Source organism: Chenopodium album, chromosome 14, assembly GCF_948465745.1.
Source record: "Chenopodium album chromosome 14, dcCheAlbu1.1, whole genome shotgun sequence".
NCBI classification, from domain to species: Eukaryota; Viridiplantae; Streptophyta; class Magnoliopsida; order Caryophyllales; family Amaranthaceae; genus Chenopodium; species Chenopodium album.
The window spans coordinates 3,490,105-3,514,543 of NC_137847.1; the positions used below are offsets into that span (position 1 = coordinate 3,490,105).

Sequence of the window (24,439 nt, forward strand, 5' to 3'; positions counted from 1 at the left end):
AGCCAAGAAACCAACATAGAGTGCACAACCACCCAATCTTCTAGTTTCTCCGAATTAGTTTATTTGCAATCGTGCCATCAATAAAGCCAAATTTTTGCTTAGCTTTCAAAGCCATTCTCACAGCCTTCGCCCATTCATCATAGTTCTCACCCCGTAATTGAATCGGAGTGATGATATTTTCTGGCCCATCACTCTATTGAGCCAAGGTGGTTGGTCAAATTAGCCTTTGTCTTGCCTTCATCACTCAAAGATACACAGAGGAAGGGAAAAGAATAAGAATATATGAAACCTTGCAAAAAAAAAAAAAACGTCATAGTAACAAAAGATGTCTATGAAAAACAACGTTGAAAAAATTTTAGACCTCGCTCGGGCTCTTGAAAGCATGTTAAATTAATGTCAAAGTGTTTCACTGTATTTCTCATTCAATGTTCACGGCCGTGTACAAAATATATATACTAGGTATTCTTGGAGGGCAAGGTCAAGGTCAAATATTCCAAAGATAATTCACAAAATATTCTATGCTATCTTTTCACAATATTCACTGTTATCACATCTCCCAAAATATATCCCAATATGTTGGTTCTTCAACCGCCGATACTAATCTATGTCATGTACTTGATTCTCCCATCGCCACAGCTTCTTCGCCTCCCCCCGACATCACCAATTTTTCACCTTTCACTTGTTTGCCTCCTCGCACCACCATTTCTAACACTGATTACACCACCATTAATTCTTCACCTCCTATTACTAATTCCAACACCACCACAACCACCATCGTTAATTAATCATTTTGATAAACATTTTCTTTATAAAATAATTGATTTTACACCATGTGATATTTTGTTTTACGGCTTGATTTGGCATTTTTATCATCTTACATTGATGATGGGTAAATATATTTCCATCTCTAGACTGTTTCCTCTTATTGCCATGGTGAAACATTAACTCTATTTACTGTTTCTAGATCTATCAATCTCTGAGATAGACACCATCGGAGTCGATCAAACTGGCTCAACTATCACGGCTTACCTATTACATGCAATTCGAAGAGTTTCCCCCATGCTCTTGTCTTTATATGCCATTTTTCGGCTTGGAGTCGACATGATTTTGATGTCTAAAATTTTAACCATGGGAAAAATTTGATTTTAGAAAGATCAAATAATAAAGAATTATATACTATTCTAAGAATTATATAAAGCAGTGAATGTAATTTGTAATGACATACATAATTCATGTAATTTGTAATATGATGTAATATGTTTCAATTCATGTACTCCCTTCGATTATTTTCATCTTTAACATTGGAATAGTTTATATCTCACAAATAATATTCCGATCCAATGTTGCAGATAAAAAAATAATCGGAAGTAGTATTTTATATTTACGGATTGATTTCTTTTTTTCACAATAATACTTTTCGTTTTTGTTAATATACCTGAATTGGAATATATTAGGCAAGTTCATGGTGTTTTGCAATAATAACATTTTTGTTATGATACTTATACGGATAAATATGTTTGTATTCATTGCTCTAATTGTGAATTTATGGCCTCACTCCACCATGAGAAGGATGTCATGAACGATGTTGAAAGCTAGAACGCGGCAACACTTAGAAGCAGGGTAGGCTTTGAAAGGGAAGCAAAAGAGGTGTAATGTGGGAAGAATTGATGGAGTTCTGGTCGAACAAATATGTTGATCAAAATTGCAAGAAACCATCTTAAGTCGCACTTATAAATCATCTTTTTCTCTGGAATGAAAATGTCAAAGATCTTTTTCTCTATAAGTGAAAATGTCAAAGATTTTTTTCTCTGGAAGTGAAAATGTCAATGGAGATGTGAAATGATGTCAAGCAGACAAACAAGTCTTACATACTCTATAGACTTGTGGCAAAACATGTAGCCAAACATTTAGACATTGGACAACGATAGGTATACGGGCAAATTATTTATATAACTTTAAATAACTTATTACAGATAAAATTTTAAATAACTTATTTATAATTATTTGCCACTTTGGACCTTGACAATGACATCTCCTTGGGATTTGACAAACAATATTCCATATTCGTATAGGTTTCAGTAGGAATCTGAGTAGAAACTACATGGCAGACAAAGACTTAGCTTCAAAGCAAGGGAGGAACTTCCTTGGGGCTCATAGGGGTTCGGTCCCTATAATTTTTGTAAGGTTTACTAGCTAGACATGCCTTTGAAAGATATCATGTCAAGTGATAGATTCAACAACTTTTTCAGGTAAATTCGAATAAATGAAAATTAAAATTTAATCTTACACAGATACTTTTACTACTTAATTAAAAAAATTAATGTTTGAATTTATTTTTATTGAGACCTTAAGTTTTTACACTTAATCATAACTCAAAATTTATTAACTACAAATCCAAAATGGTACGTATTTTTAATTTATATTATTTTTGTACATATATTGTACATATATTGTACATGTATGGTAATATGTTGTTTAATTTGTATCTATTGTCCTATATAAATTTGTATAAATTAAATTTTTTTATCAAACTTGCATATTGTTTCCTTATAGTGACTAATTATTTAATTATTATATTTTAATTTTATGTAATAAACTTTTATAAGAGTTAAGTGGGGTCGATTGACTTCATTGCTATAAAATTGATTTCGGTTAAATTATTTTATTTTTTTGTTAATAGTTAGGTATCTATAATTTTAATTAGGAGTTATTAAAGTTCAAAACTTGGCTAGTATTACCCTCGGTCTACAATTTTTGAGGCTGCACTTGGTCTTGTTTCCAGTTTCTCTTGGCGCAGTTTATGGAGCTCGAAGGCTCCAGTGAAGGAGGGGATACTTTGGAGAGTTGGGAATGGGCATAAAATCAACGTTTGGAAGGATCCTTGGCTTATTGATGATATGAGCAAGTTTGCAATGACTGAGAACAGGGAAAATGCGTGCACTCTTGTTGCTGATCTTATTGATGAAAGTTGCAAATGCTGGAATTTGGAGATGATTGAAAATATTTTTAATGATCGTGACAAGCAAGCTATTCTTGCAATCCCTATTAGTGATCAGCTTCCTAGTAACACTCTCACTTGGGCTTGGTCGAGGAGTGGATACTATGAGGCGAGGTCTGCATACCTCTTAGGTAAATCTTGTTGCCTAGATAACTTTGAACAATATTGGGTTGAACTCTGGAAGGCTAAAATAACTCTAAAGGTTCGCCACTTCCTTTGGAGATGCTGTTCTAATTTGTTGCCCACCTCCTTGAATATAGAAACTTAATTGATGACCCTATTTGCCCTTGTTGTGGTGTTGAGGCCAAAACCATTGCTCATGCTGTCATAAATTGCATGCCCAAGTGCCCAGCAATGCTGGATTAGAAGTGTCTGTGAGGCTGCTCTCAAGTATGGAGTTAATGCTTCTTTTGGGGAAATTCTATTGCTATGGAATAAAGAGCTATTTGAGGAGATGTTCAAGAAATGTCTCTTCCTCACTTGGTTCATCTGGTACAAGCGGAATATGTGGGTTTTTTATAATACTTGGAAAATGGATGACATGCTCATTAAAAGGCATAACAGGTTGGTCACAGACTTTGGTGAATATATGGAGAAGATTTATGGGGAAACTATCCAATCCGAAGCTCCTGGCAGCATGACTTGGTCTCCCCCTCCATATAGTGTTCTGAAGATTAATGTTGATGCCTCGGTTAGTGAAGATGGGTGGGTTGGGCTAGGCATGATAACGCATGACTGCAGGGGTCAGTTTTGTCTTGCTGCTGCTCGTAGAGTTAAAGCAAGGTGCAATCCTCTCATTACCGAATGCAAAGCTGCTCTTTTTGGGATTAAATTGGCTGGGTAATATGGCTTCAGTGATGTCGCTGGGGAGTCCGATTCGTTGCTCTTGGTCTCGAAGCTTAGGAAATGCTCTTTCTCTTTCTCTACAACCGATAATATTTTTGAGGATATTGCCTTGGTTAGCACTTGTTTTTCTTCTGTTATTTGGTCACATGTTAAACGTGATGGAAACTTTGTTGCCCATCATTTAGCTAGGTTAGCGCCATTGAATAATGATCAACGTTGAGAAAATCATGTTCCTTGTGAGATTTCCCCATATGTACTTTTGGATACTTTTGCTATAAATTAATGCACTAACCGCTTTCTTCAAATTAAAAAAAAAAAAAAAGTGAATTTGTGATGGTTGAACATTAATTAGCACCACTTACATTGTACATGCAATTTGAAGAGTTCCATTCTGGTTTTTGGTTTTATATGCAATTTTTCGAATCGGAGTTGACACAATTTTGATGTCCAAAATTTTAGTCATATGGGACAAATTTAATCTTAGAAATAGATGCCTTAATTGTGTTCTCCACAAATATTTCAATCATCTCTTTCAAATTAATATTTCTCCCATTTTTATTGCCTAGTTGAAATTTTAACTATTTATTTATGAGCAGTTTCTCATTATCAGTTTAATTTTGTTTATTTTGTTTTTTTGTTGGAATTTTAAATATATTACCACCCGGAATTGGCTGTCAGTTGTATATTTTGATTAAAAGTCAATATTATAGTACGAAGTATTAAGTTTTTTTTGTAGAAAATATCGGTTATTATGATGATTTATTATTATTATTATTAGGGAAATTATCATTGGTACACCTAAGGTTTGCACTTTTATCAATGGTACATTTATTTAAGTATTTATTACCGCTGGTACACCCATGGTTTCATGTAATTAACTAAAGTTACTATTCTATTAATCAAATGTGAATCCTAGGTTATTAAATTGATTTTTTACTTAAATGTCTCAATTAAGGTCTATATGCATAAGAAAATATAGGGATCAATATAACTATCAATTACGTAACCAATCTTCTACTCCATCAGGTTGCAATTAAGTATCTGAGTCCACTTCAATATCAACATTATGCAACTTATATCGAAATCTCAATATCATGTGACTCAATTCTGCAAAATTAGGCTAAATTCCACGACTCAATCCCATCAACAATGAACCAAAATCACTTAAAAAGAGCATGCAATATGTAATAACACATAATTTGACCTAGGGTTACCTATTACAGACAAACTCAGCAATGTCAACTCAAACACACCCAAATCGAATTATATATGAAACGAAGACAAAATTAAGTAAGAAATCATAATCATACGCAAATCGTGCATAATTCAAACCATAATCCACTAACAATTGTACATGGAAATCGTAGTTCATCCATTTAAACAAAAATTCATCCATTACCAAAAAGCAAACAATTTTAAGCAAAATTCGCAATATTGAAAGCTCGATCAACACTCACCTTTAACGATCAACAAAGAAGCGCTAATTTCCGGCATTTTGCTTCAACCGCGCGTCAATTAGGGTTCTCCACTTTTGTCAAAACAGGGAGAAAGTGACACAGAAGAAGAAGATGAACGATCTCTTCTGTTTTTAATTTAGGTAGTTGGAGTTTGGAGGGAGAGTTAATGACTTGGGGGGGCATTTTAGTCATTGCATTTTAAGTCAAAAATTAAGTCAATAACCTAGGATAAACGTTTGATTAACCAGAATAGTTACTGTAGTTAATTACATGGAACTATGGGTGTACCGGTGATAATCAATACTTAAGTAAGTGTACCATTGATAAAGGTCCAAATCTTGGGTGTACCAATGATAATTTTCATTATTATTATTATTATTATTATTATTATTATTATTATTATTATTATTCTCCAAGCTATACAAGTTTAGAGGCCAATAGGCCATGCCTTTGATATATTGATGGATAAGAGGTTTTCTTCACTAATTTCAACTTTCAAGGCACAATCAACATATGTAAGGGGCGTTTGGTTAGAACAATGGAAACAAAGTGGAAAGGTAAACAAGTAAGAGAGGGAAAAGAAATCATATAATTATTACCTATTCATTTGTTTGGTTTAACTATAGAAATGAATCAATTTGTGTTTGAGGAGGATAAGGGTAACTGTTACCTTAGGTTTTAGAGTGGTAATAAATGGGTGGAATCTCTCAACCAAATCTCTCAACCAAATATTCAATAACGGTGATGGTTTAACCAAATCCGTTTCCAACCTATAAAGTACACTAACCAAACATGCTCATAGTATGTGAAACGAACTAGAAATGATTTCTAAGGAATTGGATGATAGAATAGCCAACTTCTTTTGTATCTGCTAATGAAAAAAAAATCATTACAAAATTTCTGAGTAAGATTTGTTCCAAGGTTTCCGAGAGCTCAAGTATTGTTTTGAATTATCATCTCTGGCCATCAATTTACATATCTAGATCATTGCTTTACATGAATTTACAAGTTGCCTTGATATATGAATCTCACATAGAAACTGCTTACGACATACAAAGTAAGTTCTTACACCAATTCCATACTGTCGAACAAAAGATCTCAAGTTTCTACCTGCTGATACATTCCTTACCCATTTTCTCCTACTTGTTGCTTCCTTTTGATCGGTTACAAAGAAACCAGTTGCCTGGGGTACATGAAAGTTACCTTCAGTATCTTGTGTTTGATATATCCTCTCCAAACTTTCAGCAGGCTTCTCGATTCCTTGATCCTTTTTCATTGTATGTATGTCGTGTGTTAGGACATTATTCATTACTCTTTTGGCCTCATTTACTAAACCAATTGAATGCCAAGCATCTGCAACAAGTCTGACGGTACTGTCTTTAGGATAGATGCCACTGTCATCCATGGTTTGGAGCAAATCCTCTGCCTTCCAAGGCTGCTTGGCTTCTCCAAAACCCCATATCAAAGTTTCGTAAGTTTTCAGATTTGGTGAAACCCCCATCTCTTTCATCTTCTCATACACTCTCATTGCATATTCCATCTTTCCTACACTGCACCAACCACTGATCACAGTGGTGAATATCACGACATTTGGATGTACACTTGATTCACTCATAGACGTCAAGAGTGCTTCTGCTTTATCAGGCTCGCCTGCACGGACATAGCCTTTGGCAAGGATGCTGTACGCATGGATATCAGGTTGTATGCCAGCCTTTGACATGTCATCAAACATATCCTGGCATTTTGACATTAGTCCTGCTGAACTCCATGCATTCATTATTGTGCTAAACGTTACCACATCTGGCTTGATCCCGAAATCTTCCATCAAAAATAATGCCTGTCAGAAGCAACAGGCATCATAGTGTAAGGAAACATAAGATAGAAAACCATATACTTAAATGATACTCTGCTCCTTTCATCTCACTGTCAAGTAAACATCTTCCATTTGGGATTTCCCGTTCAAATGACACCTTCTATACAGGGTATCCAACAATTTAAGTAACATCCTCCATTTTGGAAAATCCCATAGTTAACTCAATATACTAGTTTAGTCAATTTTTCTCAAAAGTTGGCCTTGCATAATTGCATTCACTTTTTCATTCTTGTTAATCTCCTAACAGTATGTACAAGTTACCTAGCATGTGGACCGTGGGCGTACTTAATTTAGAGCACAAAAGATGCTCAAATTAGATTGGCATAGACATGGTTTCAGATTATAACCTCAAGTACAACTTCCAAGTCACAGTATCTATCTGCTACAACCGGTCACTAGCTAACATCCACAATATAACTGTATATGTGAACCGGAGCTAATAAACTCCAATTTTTTCTTCTTACTTCAAGGATAGACAGGGGAAAAGGATTCATTCTCTACTCATAATCCAGCAAGGTATAAGATCCTTCGTCATGACCTAGCATTCTGGCACTGCCCCCCTCCCCTCTCCCTCCCTTAAGCCAAGACCTCATTGTATAAATAGCACTACTCATTGGTAAAGTTATAATATGCACTAAGGGATAAGGTGCACCTTCTCATATATAAAAAAAAAAGTTCATATGCTTATGTGCGAAACGTGTAAGTAGGTAAATTGAGGAGGTGCTCTTGGTGCTAGATGCACTGAGGTGTATGAAGGGTGCTCTGACTCACTACTGTTACTAGTATGCCTGGAAAATTGTTCTGACCAAGTAATACTATGCCAAAACATATTCTCCCCATCTAAAAACATGCTCTCTATCATAATTGTCTAATGGAAGAAACCCTTCTAGTATAATACCAAAAAATAGATTCAGATAAGCTATTCTCTAATTCTTGACGCAGAGCATGGACAGAGGACGTGTGACAAAATTGGAGCCTTCACCTAATTAACATGTGCAGTAGAAGGCGCTTGTGAAAAAAACAAATAGCTTACCTCATCAACACCATCAGTGTCCATGGAGTCTAAAAATCCTTTAATCAGGGTATTAAACACAATAAGATTGGGAACCACTCCCAGATCCTTCATCCGATAGAGAAATCGTAATGCATCAGCCATATTTCCTTCAGTACAATACCCACTGATGATGATACCACATGTTCGTTCATTGGGCTGAATTTTATTCTTCTGCATTTCATGTATCATTGCTTCAGCTTTATGAGTCTCTCCATTCTGTGCATAAGCCCTTGCTAATGTGTTGTAGGTGACAACATCAGGCTGTAGACCCGTGGCTACCATTTTATATACTGTATTCCATGCTTCATTAATGCTTACTTTGCACCATGCTCGAACTAGAATATTGTAAGTCATGTCATTTGGTTTGACATTTTCTTCTTCTGACATCAGCTCTAGTAACTTCAATGATTCTTCAGGCTTCCCAGATAGGCCATATCCCTTTATCAGTGTATTGAAAGTACTGATAGTTGGTTTACAGCCATTTTGCTTCATCTTGTAGAATATTCTCATCGCTCCTTTCATGTCACCTGCTTCACAATAAGCATTTATGGCAGCATTGAAGAATATAGAGTCAGGTTTCAATCCCTTGTCCACAACCGTAGAGATGAGAGAAGGAATTGATTTGATCTTCTTCTGAGCAGTAAGGGCAGCTAAGAGTGTAGTGTATGTCACAAGAGTTGGCTTGTGTCCCTCTTCCGTTAAGCTTTCAAAGATGGCAAATACTTCCTCAGGTTTCTTCCTTTTCACTAACTTGGTCATCAGTTTCGTTCTAGACAGAACTGCATGACAACCGCGGTTTTCCAAGCAGACAATGCAGCAGTTCCCAGAAGGAATCTCATTTGAAGCAGATGTTGGATATACTTTATCCTGAAAAAGTATTGACAAACATATCTAATATCAGCTTTCTCACAGCTGGTTTTCATGACAGGCATTGCAGATGAAGAATTAATTGCAGTCTATCTCAAGGAGCGGGAAAGAAAAAGCAATAGCAGCAATACCACAGCTGGTGAAGCTCGAACCCATTTCTCCCTTGAATTTGTTTGTCCTTTCCGTTTTTCCATGCAGAGGTTTGTGCCACTACCTTGGATAACAATTGACTGCTTCTTTCACCTCCAGAGCAAGAAATCCGACTTCAGAGCCTTAGCAGAACATGATTATAAACCACCAATTCATGCACCCTGGCCAAATTATTGAAGTGGAGAAATCATAGGCCATATATCCAAGGAGAGTCAACGAGCTGCCTCCATTAGGGTCCTACACAAAAGATGGTGCATTCATTATTTGGTTAATACTTGATCACAAATTTGTTTGAGAGTCAGTCTGGTCTGTAAACTGATCATCAGCAAAGCAAAAACAACAATAAAATCTCCATATCGTGTTGTCTTTAAGCATCAGACTTTTACTAATAACTTCATGAGATTTTTTTTTTTTTTGAAAGAATAATAACTTCATGAGGTTCACTGATTAGCAATATGTTCCTTTACTTAAACTCAAATGCTCAAACTGAGACAATGGGCCTAGAAGAACCTGCATACCGCGTCAAAAAAGGCTGGAATCTATCAAAAACAGAAAAGACATCTATGGGATTTCAGAACCCTCAACAAGTTACTGAACCACCCTTCAAGTTCACAAGAGAAACAAAAAAAAAAAACAAATCTATGAAATACTGATTACTACTACTGCTGAATTGCTATAACATACTAAGGGCCTGTTCTCATTGTTTGAAATGAACTGAACTGAATATTTTATGAGATAAGGAAATTAGGAGCTGAATTGAACTTATTAGAGCTAAACTGAACTGAACTGAACTGAAAATAATCCGATGAGAACAGGGCCTAAGCATAAATTTATCCCCTGAGAAATCAACACATGCAAACTAGCCAAGATTAGCACACTTGGTCAGAAACCTTCTAGTTTTTGAAGTTAATGTTGTATCAGGATTCTAATTGCCAATTAGCCATGGTAAAAAAATAAGAACTAAATTTATTACAGTACATCATTATTCTTGCATAAAAATTAAATAAAATTGAATTCAGTCTCAAAGTATTCTATCGGAAAAGCCTACCAAGATAATGTTCTTTCTCCATGTTATAAATTACTATGTCTAATCAATTTATTTAACTCTTTGACATCAGTTTTAGTACAGGATTAAACATCAATTACAACCACCATACAATATATATCACAACCAGCTACTCCATGAAAAAGGCTACGCGTTTCAATCCACAGACCCGGGTTATGCTAATTCTAACCACTTTCAACCACTATGCTATAACAATTGCAGCAAAATGATCACATTATCATAAAGAACAGTAGGAACTAAAAACTAAATTCTACTTACTCATCCGGAATTAGTCGTCACAAAGTTTTCACGACGATTTTAGAAATAGACCTTTTAATTTTAAAATAGCTAGATCATTTTTATCTACAACACCCCCCCCCCCCCCCCCTTCACTTAATCAAAGTAGAGCATATTTGCAAATCTAATCATAAACCAAAACTATATTACGGAGTAATATATTAGTAACCAGTAACTCAGGTGACAATTTTTTCCGAACATCCTAAAATTATTCACTACTCGTATTTATTCTGAACATACAGAGTATTAGAGGCCCAAGCATGTTCAAAACACTAAAACAGACCCAAGAAGAACCCCGAGATTACTGATAAATTTGGACGAGAATGATGAAATTCCATCTTACAGCAGGCCATAATGAAATCAGTGAAATTACTAATAAGATAATCAAGAATCATTAAATAGGATCAAATGGAGTAAGATCAACAGAAAGAAAGCAGAACTAAGCATACATTAAAAAAAAAAAAACTAGTGGGAAATTGAGCTGAAATTAGTACCTTATGTTGGGGAGGAGAGAGAAAAAGAGGAAAGTTTGGGGAAGATTATAAGTAGATTTTAGGGAGTGAGTTATGTGTTGTGACATGAAATAAGAAATCTTATCCACAAATAATATGTGAAATAAGTTATTGGTTGAGTGAATTTCAACTGGCTGATATTCAAGGATGTTGGGAGTATTTTTGAGGCACCCAACCAGCCAACTAGCTTGCGTGCTCAGCTAGTACAAATACTTGCGAAAACTCCGTAAACTGCTCTAGAATTAAAATAAGCCTGGCAGTAATGCCAATAACGGGGATGTAGCTCAGATGGTAGAGCGCTCGCTTAGCATGCGAGAGGTACGGGGATCGATACCCCGCATCTCCACTTACACATCGTTTGTTTTTTTTTTTATGAGTATGCTTCTCCATACCTAAATAAGTTGGGACTCTTTAAGATTGTTGCTTCATGCCATGACTTGTTACTTTGCATATTTGGTAACTCTACTTTGATCTTGCTAAAATCCATTAACTCGTGGTTACCACGTAATTCGTTGGCTCTTTTCTGGTAATAGGGACGGTTCAATTATTGATAGCCTCTCTGATGAGGACGATTTCGATATTTATGGAGTGGGATATGATCATATAAGAGATGACTACAAAGTTGTGATTTTTGAGAGTGGTAAGTTCGTTACGAAGTTTTTCTATACAGCCTAAGAGATGGGTCATCGGAACGTAAAAGGTATTTTATGGAATGTTTCTTAAATTATCAAGCATTAAATCAACAAATAATAAATACTATACCCGATTTTTCAAGTGATATTAAACGCTAAACCCGCGGTTATTGCCAATTGTTTGTTGCATTTTATATACGAACGCAAAAGAATAGTAAGGTTTGATGTTTGCAATGGAAAATGGAGTGAAATTCCGGCACCCGATGTCAAAAGTAACAAATAATTTAATTTATCGATTTCAATAGTGCGTGTGGACATATTAAAATTGTTTAAGTATGAAACAAACAACCAATTATTTATTTAAAGAGAAACTAGTGATTAGTGAAGACAAGCTAAGCATACTATAGTATTCCATAGCACACATAATTTAATTTATCAGCCAAAGCAATAATAACAATATAATACTTTGCATATGCTACAAGAACTAATACGTATATGTTAAACACGGGCCTGGGTCGCACCCGCAAATCAAGAGAGAGAGAGTTTTACTTCACAAGTCTAAGGAGTATCCATCCCAAAACCATATGGCAATAGGAGGAGTAGCCCCTTAGCCTTATAAAGTGTTTAACTCTCTCTTATCAATGTGGAACTCTTACATGTGTTACTTTGGTGGGATTTACTTCAACACTCCCCCTCACATGTAAGGTCCCTTTAACTCAAGGATCACTTGATCTAATTCAATTTGGCCCAGAATACTTAATGTCATTAAAGGTCCCAAACTTGGGCCTGACAATATACTCAAGCCATTAAAGGTCCCAAACCGTGGGTTTGGCTCTGATACCATGATAAACGAGTCTTGTTTGTCGTCTTCGGAAGTCTTTATATGGTCTCAAACAAGCTCCTCGATGTTGGTTTGCTAAGCTTACTACGGCTTTGAAGAAGTATGGTTTTGTTCAATCTTACTCGGACTACTCACTATTTACTTATACACAGGGCTCAATTCAACTTAATGTCCTTGTTTATGTGGACGATCTAATTGTTGCAGGGAACAATTCTACAGCTTTAAAATTGTTCAAAAATAATTTGAGTTCGTGTTTTCATATGAAGGACTTGGGTGTTCTCAAGTACTTTCTTCGCATCGAGGTAGCAAGGAGTAGTACCGGTTTGTTCCTATGTCAACGTAAATATGCACTTGATATAATTTTTGAGACGGGGCTTCTAGGATCCAAAACAGCTTTAACACCCATGGAGCAAAATCATCGCTTGGGTCGTGATAATAGCCCCCTTCTTGATGACCCAGAACCGTATAGAAGGCTAGTTGGGCGCCTAGTTTACTTGGCCGTTACTCGACCAGATTTGACATACTCTGTACATGTGCTCTCCCAATTCATAAAGGCTCCACAACAAGTTCATTGGGAGGCTGCTATACGAGTGGTGCGTTACTTGAAAAGCACCCCGGGTCAAGGCATCTTGTTGCGTACGGACAGCGATCTCACCCTTAATAGGTGGTGCGACTCGGAGGGCAGCATGCCCTCTAACCCGTCGCTCCTTATCAGGCTGGCTGGTTTTTTTGGGTCGTTCTCCCATTACTTGGAAGTCCAAGAAGCAGCCCAGTGTAGCTACTTCTTCTGGTGAAGCCGAATATCGATCCATGTGTGCTATTACCATGGAAATGAAATGGTTAAAGGGCCTACTATTGAGCCTAGGGGTCCAACATCCTCGTGCTATTCCTATATTTTGTGATAGTCAAGCGGCAATTCATATAGCTCAAAACCCGGTGTTTCATGAACGAACAAAACACATTGAAGTTGATTGTCATTTTGTTCGAGATGCAATTCAAGAAGGTTTAATTACTCCAATTCATGTTCGTACAAATGAGCAACTTGCGGACATTTTTACCAAGGCCTTGGGTAAACAACAATTTGATTATCTCCTTAGCAAGTTGGGCATCTTTGATTCAAGTGCTCCAACTTGAGGGGGGTATTAGGAAAAGATATAGTAGTATTTGTCATGATCCACCTACCATTCACACGATGGGGTGGTGGGGGTGTATTGTCATCGCCAGGCATGGCGGTAGAAGGTTTTAAAAAAAAAAATTATTGAAGCAACCTTAGCTCTGATACCATGTTAAACACGGGCCTGGGTCGCACCCGCAAATCAAGAGAGAGAGTTTTACTTCACAAGTCTAAGGAATATCCATCCCAAAACCATATGGCAATAGGAGGAGTAGCCCCTTAGCCTTATAAAGTGTTTAACTCTCTCTTATCAATGTGGGACTCTTACATGTGTTACTTTGGTGGGATTTACTTCAACAGTATCTTCGTGCTTTATACATTTAATACTAGATCGAGGTAACGTATACAAAGTATGAAGTACATAGTAACACTCAAGCGAGTAGGTACATGCCTTATTTAGTAGGAACACCTTATTAAAACTTAGGGAAGAAAATACACTCAAGCGGCATCATAATAGATTAATCACACCTTGAATTATAATACAACACTTATTTTAAACCGAATCATATATAGGTTTATTTTTTAATGCCATGGTGATGATCATCGATATCTTTAGCAGCATTAAGAAGAGCATCCATCAAAGAAGTTGGTTCAGGGATGTTAGGATGCAGCTTCTCATACTCGAATACCCACTTAACTATGCAAGTTTCTTTGTCTTTTGGTTCAACATGGCATGTACATATGAAGCTCTTGTACTGTCCGTCTAGGAGATCACCTTCTGTTATCTTTTGTCTCACCAATCTTTTCTGCTCATCAATCTCTCCGATTTCAGTCTTCACAGTTCTACCAGATTCCCATCTTATTCGATAAAACAAAATTAAAAGAAAAAGTATTAGTAATTCCTTATCCAATAATAATAACACGCATAATTACTATTCATAGTGTTGGCCTAGCTAATGATAAGGAAAAGACCTTCCAACCTTAAGGTCGGGGGCTTGAGGGTTCGATCTTGTTAGGGGCACTTTGAGGGTGATGATCTCTTTGACCTTAATCCCTTTCACTCTCAAAGTGTGTGGTTCATTAATAGGGTCATATTGACTTATGAGAAGTGTCGATTTGATAGGGCAGTTTTTACATTCATACCTACCAAAAAAAAAAAAAAAAAAAAAAAAAAAAAAAAAAAACATGTTGTTTGCTTAGATGTTGGAAGTAATAAAATTTATGAATTTCCCATTAAATTATATATATTTTTGTGGTATCTAGGTAAAACTCATAGGAGTTTCATTTTCACAAATCTTATTATCAACCAAACTAGAGCACATACATACATTTTTTGGGAAATTCAATTCATCTGTAATCCCTCTAATAAACCCGCTACTTTTTTGCGGGTGTAGGCAAGAAATTAAATACGATGTTAAGATCTGACCCAACTTGATTTATTTTATCACCTCTAAAAAAAAAAACTCAGTATATAAACTAATATTGTAACTAAAATTGAACGGAGTTGATTGTTAGTACAAGGACGAGTATAGCTTAATTAGAGTCGTAGATCAAGTAATAGAGATGAAAGTTAGTTACCTAGGGTGAAGTTCCAAGAAAGTATAGAGCCAGGCACACCAAATTCTTGGCCATGATGCAAGTCACAACTCTGAACAAAATTAGAGGCAGCATGCTTGATGTGATGAGGTCTACTCTTATACATGTCATGGAATGCATCACCTGCACTTTCTCTCACCTCTACCTCACCCTCAAACTTACGTTTTAAACTCATTCTTCTTATTTTTAAAAGACCTACACAATTACATTAACATGAATGGTTTGTTATGATCACTTTCTTATTTATACTAGAAATATTGGACTTTAGGAGAGTTACGTTCATTTTCTTACAATTAAGTAGTTTTCATTTTTTCAAAAAACAAAAAGTAGTTATCTTAATTTTCATAAAATCATGTTTATTTTTATATTTCTAGTTTATTGTTGTAATACGAAGTAGTTTTCTAGGATGACCCCGAATTCAATTCTGATCTAATCTGTTTGATTGATATATATATATATATATAAATATATATATATATATATATATATATATATATATATATATATATATATATATATCATGTACATTGTATTTTGTTAACTATTTATTTATTACAAGAGTACACGTGTACATTCAGTCTTGAGAGAGAAAAAAAAAAGGATAGGATAGGATAGAAGAGTTCTACTCCAGTCTTCATATTGAAAATGTATAATTTTTCGCTTTACAGCATAATTTTCCGGTTTTAATTTTGTTTCGCCGGTTCAAGTCAAAATTCTTTTAAATCGGATGTGGAAAAGAAGAAATTTTTTTTTTTAGTAACTTAAATTAGATTTTTTTTTTAATTTTAATTTTTTTGAAAAAAAAATATAGATTTCTTTGATCAACAAGTCTCATATGTGGTCACATTTGTTCATATAAATAATTACTTTTTATTAATATGAGTAACCTTCTTGTCAAAAAATTAAAAAAAATGAGTAACCTTAATTATATATTTTTTTTTTGAAACTACCTTAATTATCTAAGTCCATAGAGTAACTCAGATCCAATTTATTTTACGAGAAACACCAATTAAACTAGTAAAAAAAAAATAGTAGTCAGTAAACCTCATTTATATACTCAAGTAACTCCTCTCTTTTATTTTGACTATTAAAACATAAACTCTGCTTCTTTATCACCGTCAAGGTAACTCCTTAGTTTATATACGTGAAGTGGCCACACCATGTGACTAGCCGTCAAGTTTTCCACCAAAAAAAAAAGAAAAAATAAAAGTCAAAGTAACTCTATTTAATCATAGATGAATGTAACCCCATTAGTTTATGTATGTGAAGTGGTCACACCATGTGACTAGCCATATATGAATACTAGTTTTGTGCCCCGTGCGATGCCCGGATTGTTTATCGATTTTTAAAATATAACTTTTTATCTGTATACTGTATATGTTATTTGAATTTTCTACTCATGGATTAATAATCACTTGACAGTCTTGTCTGTTTATGGGTATTAATAATGTTCAACCAAAAAGAATGGTCGTCGAGAACGGTTATACATAATCACATGTCTGTTTGATTTTTTATTTTTTCCTTTTATACGTCTCTGGATCCGTCATTTGTATAAAAAGATTGGTATTTTATTGAAAATAAAATTCTAAACCAAATTTTTATTGAAAGCAAAACTCAAAAATAATTTTTTTATCCTAATAAATCTATCCAAATTTTATTGAAAATAAAACTCTAAAATACGGAGTAATTTTTTTATCCTACCGAATCTATCCAACTTTTTATCCTATTTTACAAAAATATGTACAAATAAATCCTATGTGTCATATTAAAGTTAAATTGTTGCCTACGTGGCGCGATACTTGGTGAAAAGTTGAAATGTCAAGTGTCGCTGTCTCGTGACCTGGTTAAAAGTTTAGGGCTTGTTTGGCATCATTTTTGGTTTTCAGTTTCCTGTTTTTTTGAAAACCAAAAACAGGAAACAAGAAAAAGGTGTTTCCACTTTTCTGTTGTCAGTTTTCAAAATTATCATGATTTTAATAAGTTTAAATAATTTTGATTCATAATGGGGCATATATCATATACTTTTAAAAAACAAAAAACCAAAAAATAGAAAATCACAGCAATGCCAAACGAACCCTTAGCTTTATATATTAGTTATATGATATGATATGATATATGATATGATGTATTCTTTTATCTATTTTCACCTATTATTGTAAAAAAAAAAAATTAAAAAAAAAAAAACATATATAGAAAGATATCAATCTAAAACCGGTTCAAAATCTTCAAATATATTTGGTCTTGTTTTGATTTCAACATAACTAGTACGGTTCGGCTTTATCAAAATTTTGTTGATAGGTCTTGGAATCTTGGACAGTTGGATCATTGAACAACCATGAGTACTATTGAAAACATTTCTCTCAGTGAAAGAGTAGTCTGTGGACGTTATATAAGATTTTGTAGATCAATATCTTAAGCATTTATATATATGGTTTTCTGTATAACTTTTATTGATTTTTAGAAAAATCATATAATAATCTAACACGTTGCCTAACTAAATTAATTAAAGTGATTTTTGACTAAAATTGTGTCATTTATTAACTGTTATTTATGAGGTAGTTCTCGTCAAAAAAAAAAAAAAAAAAATTATGAGGGAGTTGGATACTTGGATATATCATACTTATACTCCTTTTTTTTTTTAAATGTTACACTTATCAAATGTCACCATAAGTGTTGCATATTTAATTTTAGTAAATATAATACAAATTGTAGCCACTAATCAATTGTATCATATTAAATCTCAGCTCATTAAATTGACTAATCAAAGCCATTGAGTTGGATGACTTTGTAATTTATTTTAAAAACATATTTTGACAAAAAGAAAAAGAATTAAATACGTAGTATAAGAATCCACGCTATTTCAGTTTCTTCAATTCTCCCTTCAATCTGATACTCACTTCTTGGCTTAAGTTTGAATTTTATATTTAATCGTTGTAGGGATTTTCCAACAAAATTAGATAAAAAAAAAACACATATTTTCCTGATCTAATAAACAAAAACAAAAGATCAATTAGAATGAAATTCAAGATGAAAAAGCCACGTAACTATTGTAACATGTAGCCATTATAATTGTTTTCAATCTCAACCAATAAAATTTTAAGAATAAATCTTGTTCATATATTTGTTTGATTAAAAATTAAAAAATAAAAATAAAAAATAATAAAAAATAAAAAAAAATTGGATAATGCTATATGTAGTCCTTAAGGCTAAAAATAAACATGTAATATATTATATATTTCCTACTTTGATACTCCTATTAATTTAGGAATGTGAAAATCGGTATAATTAATGTTATATTTTCATTTATTTTTTCTTTAGCACTTTTATTATATGTAGCCCTAAAATACTATATATAAAAATTTCCTAAACTACTATGCTAGTGTTTCATGATTTATTTGTCAAAAACTTTTGCATGCCCCCGGTTTACAATAATTTTATTGTACATCGAACATTTTACGAAAAGTGACCCTTTTCTTACAAAAGTGACCTTTTTTTTTTTTTTTTTTTTTTTACAAAAGTGACCTATATTTTCACAAAAGTGACCTGTATCCTTTTTTTTTCAACAAAAGTGACCTTTTTTTTTCTTCATAAAAGTAACCTTTTTTTCACAAAAGTAATTAAGCTACGTATGCAAAACAGAGTATCAAAATCTCCCTAGTTTTTTTTGTTTTTTTCAAAAGTAACCCATGTTCTGTTACTTTGATTCGAAATTTTCTGCTACTACTTTGATCTGTTACTATTGCTACTATTGTTACTTGATCCGTTGTGAAAGATGAACGATCAATTTCTATTCAATTTTTCTGTAAATTTAATTAATTCTCTTAGATCTGGATCTAATTTTGAAATTTTCGATCGATTTTCAGGACAGAGAAACTGGCAGATCCAGAGGATTTGGCTTCGTTACATTCGGAAGCAAAGAAGAGCTTGATGCCGCGATCGAAGGAATGAACAACCAAACACTCAACGACCATCAAATCACAATTAACGAGGCTCAAGCTCGCGGCAGTGGTGGCGGCAGTAAGTGAAGAGAAAGAGAGAAACTGAAAAAGAAAGTAATGAAGAGAGCTCACGTGCTTACTAATTTACAGTAGCATTATCGTACATCAGATTTTTTTGAACATTTGTATTTTATACGCTACTAAAAAATAATATTTTTTTTTAAACAAAAATTAAAAAGATAATATTGAGAAGATAATATCAACTGATACTCTAAATATTATCTTCAACCTTTCTTTGGAATCCCATCCGACCATCGACACAAATCAGACAATATATTATATATATGTACTTCATACATGTTAAATCTCCATAAGATTATTAAAGCTACGCTATAAGCTTTGGTAAAAAACTAATCAATGGCGGCATCTTCGAGTCAAAACGATGCACCAAGTCCCATTGAAGACCTTCCTACGGAAATTCTCTCACAAATTCTACTACACCTTCCCAACATCAAGTCCTTATTACGAGCAAAACTCGTGTGCAAATCATGATTTACCCTCATATCATCTTCGGAATTCACCCATCTTTACAATTTCCCCCATAACAATTCTCTCCTTGTATATCCCAAATTCGATCTTAATAGCAATCTCAATCATTACGCAGCCGAAGTCAATGACAACGACTTTTCGAAGGCGGAGAAAATTCAACTTTCTCCATACCTATATGATGAGTTGGGATTAATTATGATTGTTGCTTCATGCAATGACCTGTTACTCTGCATCTTTGGTAGTGACTCTACCTTGATCTTGCTAAATCCATTAACTCGTCTTTACCACGTTATTCCTCGCCTCGATAATTATTATGACAATTTCCTTATTCATGGAGTCGGATATGATCATATAAATGATGACTACAAAGTTGTTATTTTTAGTAGTGATTGTCGGACGACGGCCAATGCTGGCGTTTTCTTATACAGCCTAAGAGATAGCCCTGGCAACGTAATTGTTACTCAAATAATCAAGAAATAAGTACTTTATCCGGTTACTTTTGTCCAACTTTTTGGATGATTTTAAGAAATCTTAAACCTGCTGTTGTTGCCAATTGTTTGTTGCATTTTGTATATGATTGCAAAAGAATTGTGAGTTTTAATGTTTGCAACGAAAATTGGAGTGAAATTCCGGCACCCGGTGTAAAAGGTTACGTACAAGATATAGGGGTTTTAGATGGTTGGTTGAGCGTCCTAGAGGGAAAAGGTTCACAAGACGGTGTTTCGAGCCCAGGGATCAAGTTATGGGTGATGAAAGAGTACGGTGTTAAAGAATCATGGGTTTTGTTATTAAATCTCTCGGACTTGTATCCAATTAGGTCTTCGTTAACTAGTGTCCCTTTGGCTATTTCGAGTGACAAGAACGAAATTCTACTGCATTTGAAACACAACCGCCAGAAATTCAGTTATGTATGGTATAATTTGAAAGAGAAAAAGACTAGAAAAGCTCAAATTGGCCAACTGGAAGAATACGTTTCAATCAAGAGTAAATTTCCTGTTACGGATATGAACAAGTTTAATAAGAAAAACAAGGTATGTAACGTAATATCTATATAATGATGATTTTTAACTATATATATTTGATGAATCATATTTTTTATACATTATTATTATTGTATATTAGTAGTTGTCACCTCCTTACTAGTTTAAACTATTTTAACATATTACTTCGTATTAAAAAGGCATGGGATGTCCAAAGTGTAGGGTGTCACAAATTATCATCTCATAACCCTAAACGAGGAGATGGTAATGAAGATGAAGAGAATCACGAGGTTGTCATGTCATGAGTATTCGTCACTCTACATCTAGCATTTAAACGCTGATAATCTTTTTTTTTTTTTAGAATTTAAACATACAAAATATATATTATTGATAATGTTTTAAATAGAAATTAGTTTTTTCAGCTAGCATAGATTATAAAATATATGTGTGGACGTTTGGTATTATCAAGTACTTCTAGTAGTTGTTTCAAATTAAACTGATTATCAAGTTATTGTTTCAACTAACATACGCAGTTAATTTTATCTAATTTAGTAGATGATGATGCTGATACCATTGAGTAAACCGATTTCTATGAACCATATGCAACCAAGACATTTTATTTTATTGATCAATTTCATATGGTTTCTATTGTAAGCTAATTAAAGGCAATGAATTGTCGTTTCAAGCCCAATTTTTTGTTATGAAATGACCCTTAGCTTTACCATGCAATAATTCCTCATAAAAGGTACGAAGAGGGGTAAAGTTGTAAACAAGAGCGAAGCCACATGTTGGGTTAGTCTGATTCCACAACCTTATTATTATTTTTATCTTAGTTGATCTCTATCAAAAACAAGCTTACACTAGTTAATTAATTAATTAATTTTGTTTCACAACTATTAAAATGATTTTACAAATAACTTTGCTCCAAGTGACAACAATTAGAACCTATAATCTCATTTTCAACAAAAGCTTTTTAAACTCAGTTTTAATTTCCCTCCTTTCCTTGTCCATGTTTTTTTTTAGTTACTAAACAATCAAACTCTATAAGTGATGATTTATAGCTTATTATGTTAACCAAAAAAAAAAGTGCTAGCTTTTCTTTTAGAATCTGGTGAAAGATATGACTTTGTAACCTCAATGTTACAAGGTGAAATCATTACCAGATACACCAAACCTTGTTTAGTAAGATCAATTTGAATTGTATGTCATTCTATTTATCGAAGACAAGGAGTTGATACAATATATTCTTTTTGAAAATTAAAGTCGACTTATGTTGAGCCCATGAGAAAACCTACATGTGAGTGGTGTGTTGTTCCACATTGGTTGAGTTTATAAGTGAGAGTTTGTATTGGGATGTGTATCCCATATTGAAGAAATAAGAAAGTTGTGTCTACTTTATAAGGCTAAGGGGCTACTCCCCTCATTGCCATATGGTTTTGAGGTGGAACCTCCTTGGTCGTGTAAAGTGGACAATTGTGACGGGTGTGGCCCAGACCCATGGCAGGAAGTCCTCCTTCCACCCCTACAACTATGTAGCACACATAATTATTTAGCAGTCATATCATAATATAAAAAGTACGGAGATTGAATACTTAACCATAGAACAAATACATGCCTTATTTAGGTCTAGCTTATGTAAAGCTGGCAACACCATAATAAACAAATAAATAAAACAAGATTCATAACATAACATTATTCTTTGAAATTATTGCAACTCGAAAGTATAATATATGCATCATATATATTATAGTCTATCAAGTGCAACAATTTTAGAGCGACGCGATGATTGTTTACTTGCTACCATGGTGATGACCTTCAATGCCTTTGGCAGCTTCAAGGAGAGCATCTAACATTGAAGATGGTTCAGGGATACCAGGATGCACCTTCTCGTACTCGAGTGTCCACTTAACTATGCTTCTTCCTTTGCCTTTGGGTATAGCATGACATATAAATACCAAGCTCTTGTACTCGTCAAGGAGATCTCCTTCTACCACCTTTTGCCTTACCATCTTCTTCTCTTCATCGATTTCTTCGATTTCAGATTTGCCAGTTCTTTGCTTCCCATCTTAGTTATTCAAAAACATATAAATTATAAATTTAGTATGGTGTTGTTATTCAATATTGTAAGCAACTTAATAATTAATGGAAGCCATTAGAATTTTAGAAAGTATAATCCTTTTATCTCTGAATATATGACACGTTTAACTACTATTCACCTACTAACTTTGACTATAGTTTTTTTTATTAGCAACACAAGTATTGAAACATATAATATATGGTGAAATTTATCATAAATATATAATTCACATACTTCCTACGTTCATTGTTAGTTGCAACAAGTTGACTGCCAATAATTTTGGCTATGTATATAGACCAATCGCTTTAAGCAGTAAAAATACGAATTCTTGTACTCCGTAGTAATAAAAAAACACAAAGCCTAACTAGCAAATTTGTATATATGTAGTTTTATAGTGGGAAGTATTTACCTAGAGTGTAATTCCAAGAGAGTACACAGCCAGGCGTGCCCATGACACCGTGACTTAACTCGCATCCCTGTAAATAATTTGCGCCACCCGAATGCGCAAGGTGGTGAGGTCTGCTCTTGTACAAGTCATGGAGGACATCGGCAGCACTTTCTGTGACCTCAACTTCCCCCTCAAGCTTACGTTTAAGACTCATACTCTTTCTTATTAATTTTATGTGCACAATCACTTGTAATGTATGAATTGTAAATGATCGGCATATCACATCCCTTTATATAGAATGGAGGCGAATAATAAGAAGGGTTACTTTAACAAGCAACTACCACCAAAATTACGTCTTATATGGCCTTTCAATGATAAGGTCTGATAAATTTGTAATTTTTGACGATTTAGATACATATTTCATCCGTTTCTTTTTACTTCCAGCACTTCTTAAATGTATGAAAATTTGATATTATAAATTAAAGGAAATTTTGTATTTTACCACCAAAAAATGGCCCACTTTTTGAATTTTTCACCCTTAAAAAAATTTAGTATGTATAAAATAATACCCAAAAAAGACAAATTTAGATTTCACCACTATTTAACACTATCTGTTTAGAAAACCTTTAAATATAGGAAAAATGGAAATTAATTAAAAATCCAACTTTTAAACTTTCTTCTCTAAAAAAAATCCAATCTTCATTTATTCCCACAAAAATCCAACCTTTATACCTCACCTTTAACTAAAGATCCATTATCTATTGATGATCACTTTTTGTAAGTTATATGCCACGTGTCAGCTATTAATAAGTCAATTATTTTTTTAATTATTAAAAAACAAAAAAAAATCAAAAATAAAATAAAAGATAAAAAAAATTCAAAAAACCCAGCCCCACCCTCCTTCCCTGGCCACCCTATCCCCGCTGCCCACCGGCCACCGAAACCCAGCAATCCCATTCCCTGTCCTACATCTACTTTTCCCCTGCTCGCCACCACACGACACCAGCAACATAACCGCACCGCCAATCAGTAAATCCAGCTCGCACCACCGTCCAACTCCATTTACCCTCCATTTCAGCAGCCCTGCAAACTGCAACAGCCACTCCAAACCGCCTAGCCACCAACAATCACGACCAGCCAACAGTAGCAGCCCGAAATCCCAAACCAACCACCAATTAGGCTGCTGCCTCACCTGTTCCAACCCACGCCAATTAACAACCAACCA

At 34.2% G+C, this 24,439-nt stretch overlaps 2 protein-coding genes and 1 non-coding gene across 3 annotated transcripts; 1 reads left to right on the forward strand and 2 right to left on the reverse strand.

Moving 5' to 3' along the window:
- Nucleotides 1-6,142: 6,142 nt before the first annotated feature.
- LOC145579870 (uncharacterized) lies at nucleotides 6,143-11,181 on the reverse strand. Its single transcript, XM_081637158.1, has 4 exons — nucleotides 11,082-11,181; nucleotides 9,227-9,482; nucleotides 8,208-9,095; nucleotides 6,143-7,138 (listed from the first exon to the last, which is right to left on the reverse strand). The coding sequence occupies exons 2-4, from the start codon at nucleotides 9,287-9,289 to the stop codon at nucleotides 6,281-6,283; spliced, it is 1,809 nt and encodes a 602-aa protein (XP_081493284.1). The 5' UTR covers nucleotides 9,290-9,482; nucleotides 11,082-11,181; the 3' UTR covers nucleotides 6,143-6,280.
- A 191-nt stretch (nucleotides 11,182-11,372) lies between these two features.
- Nucleotides 11,373-11,445, forward strand: TRNAA-AGC (transfer RNA alanine (anticodon AGC)). Its single transcript has one exon. It is a non-coding gene; the product is annotated as a tRNA-Ala (tRNA).
- Nucleotides 11,446-22,313: 10,868 nt separating this feature from the next.
- LOC145578594 (MLP-like protein 43) lies at nucleotides 22,314-23,488 on the reverse strand. Its single transcript, XM_081635894.1, has 2 exons — nucleotides 23,236-23,488; nucleotides 22,314-22,814 (listed from the first exon to the last, which is right to left on the reverse strand). Exons 1-2 carry the CDS (start codon nucleotides 23,426-23,428, stop codon nucleotides 22,540-22,542), a joined length of 468 nt encoding a protein of 155 aa, XP_081492020.1. The 5' UTR covers nucleotides 23,429-23,488; the 3' UTR covers nucleotides 22,314-22,539.
- Nucleotides 23,489-24,439: the final 951 nt, after the last annotated feature.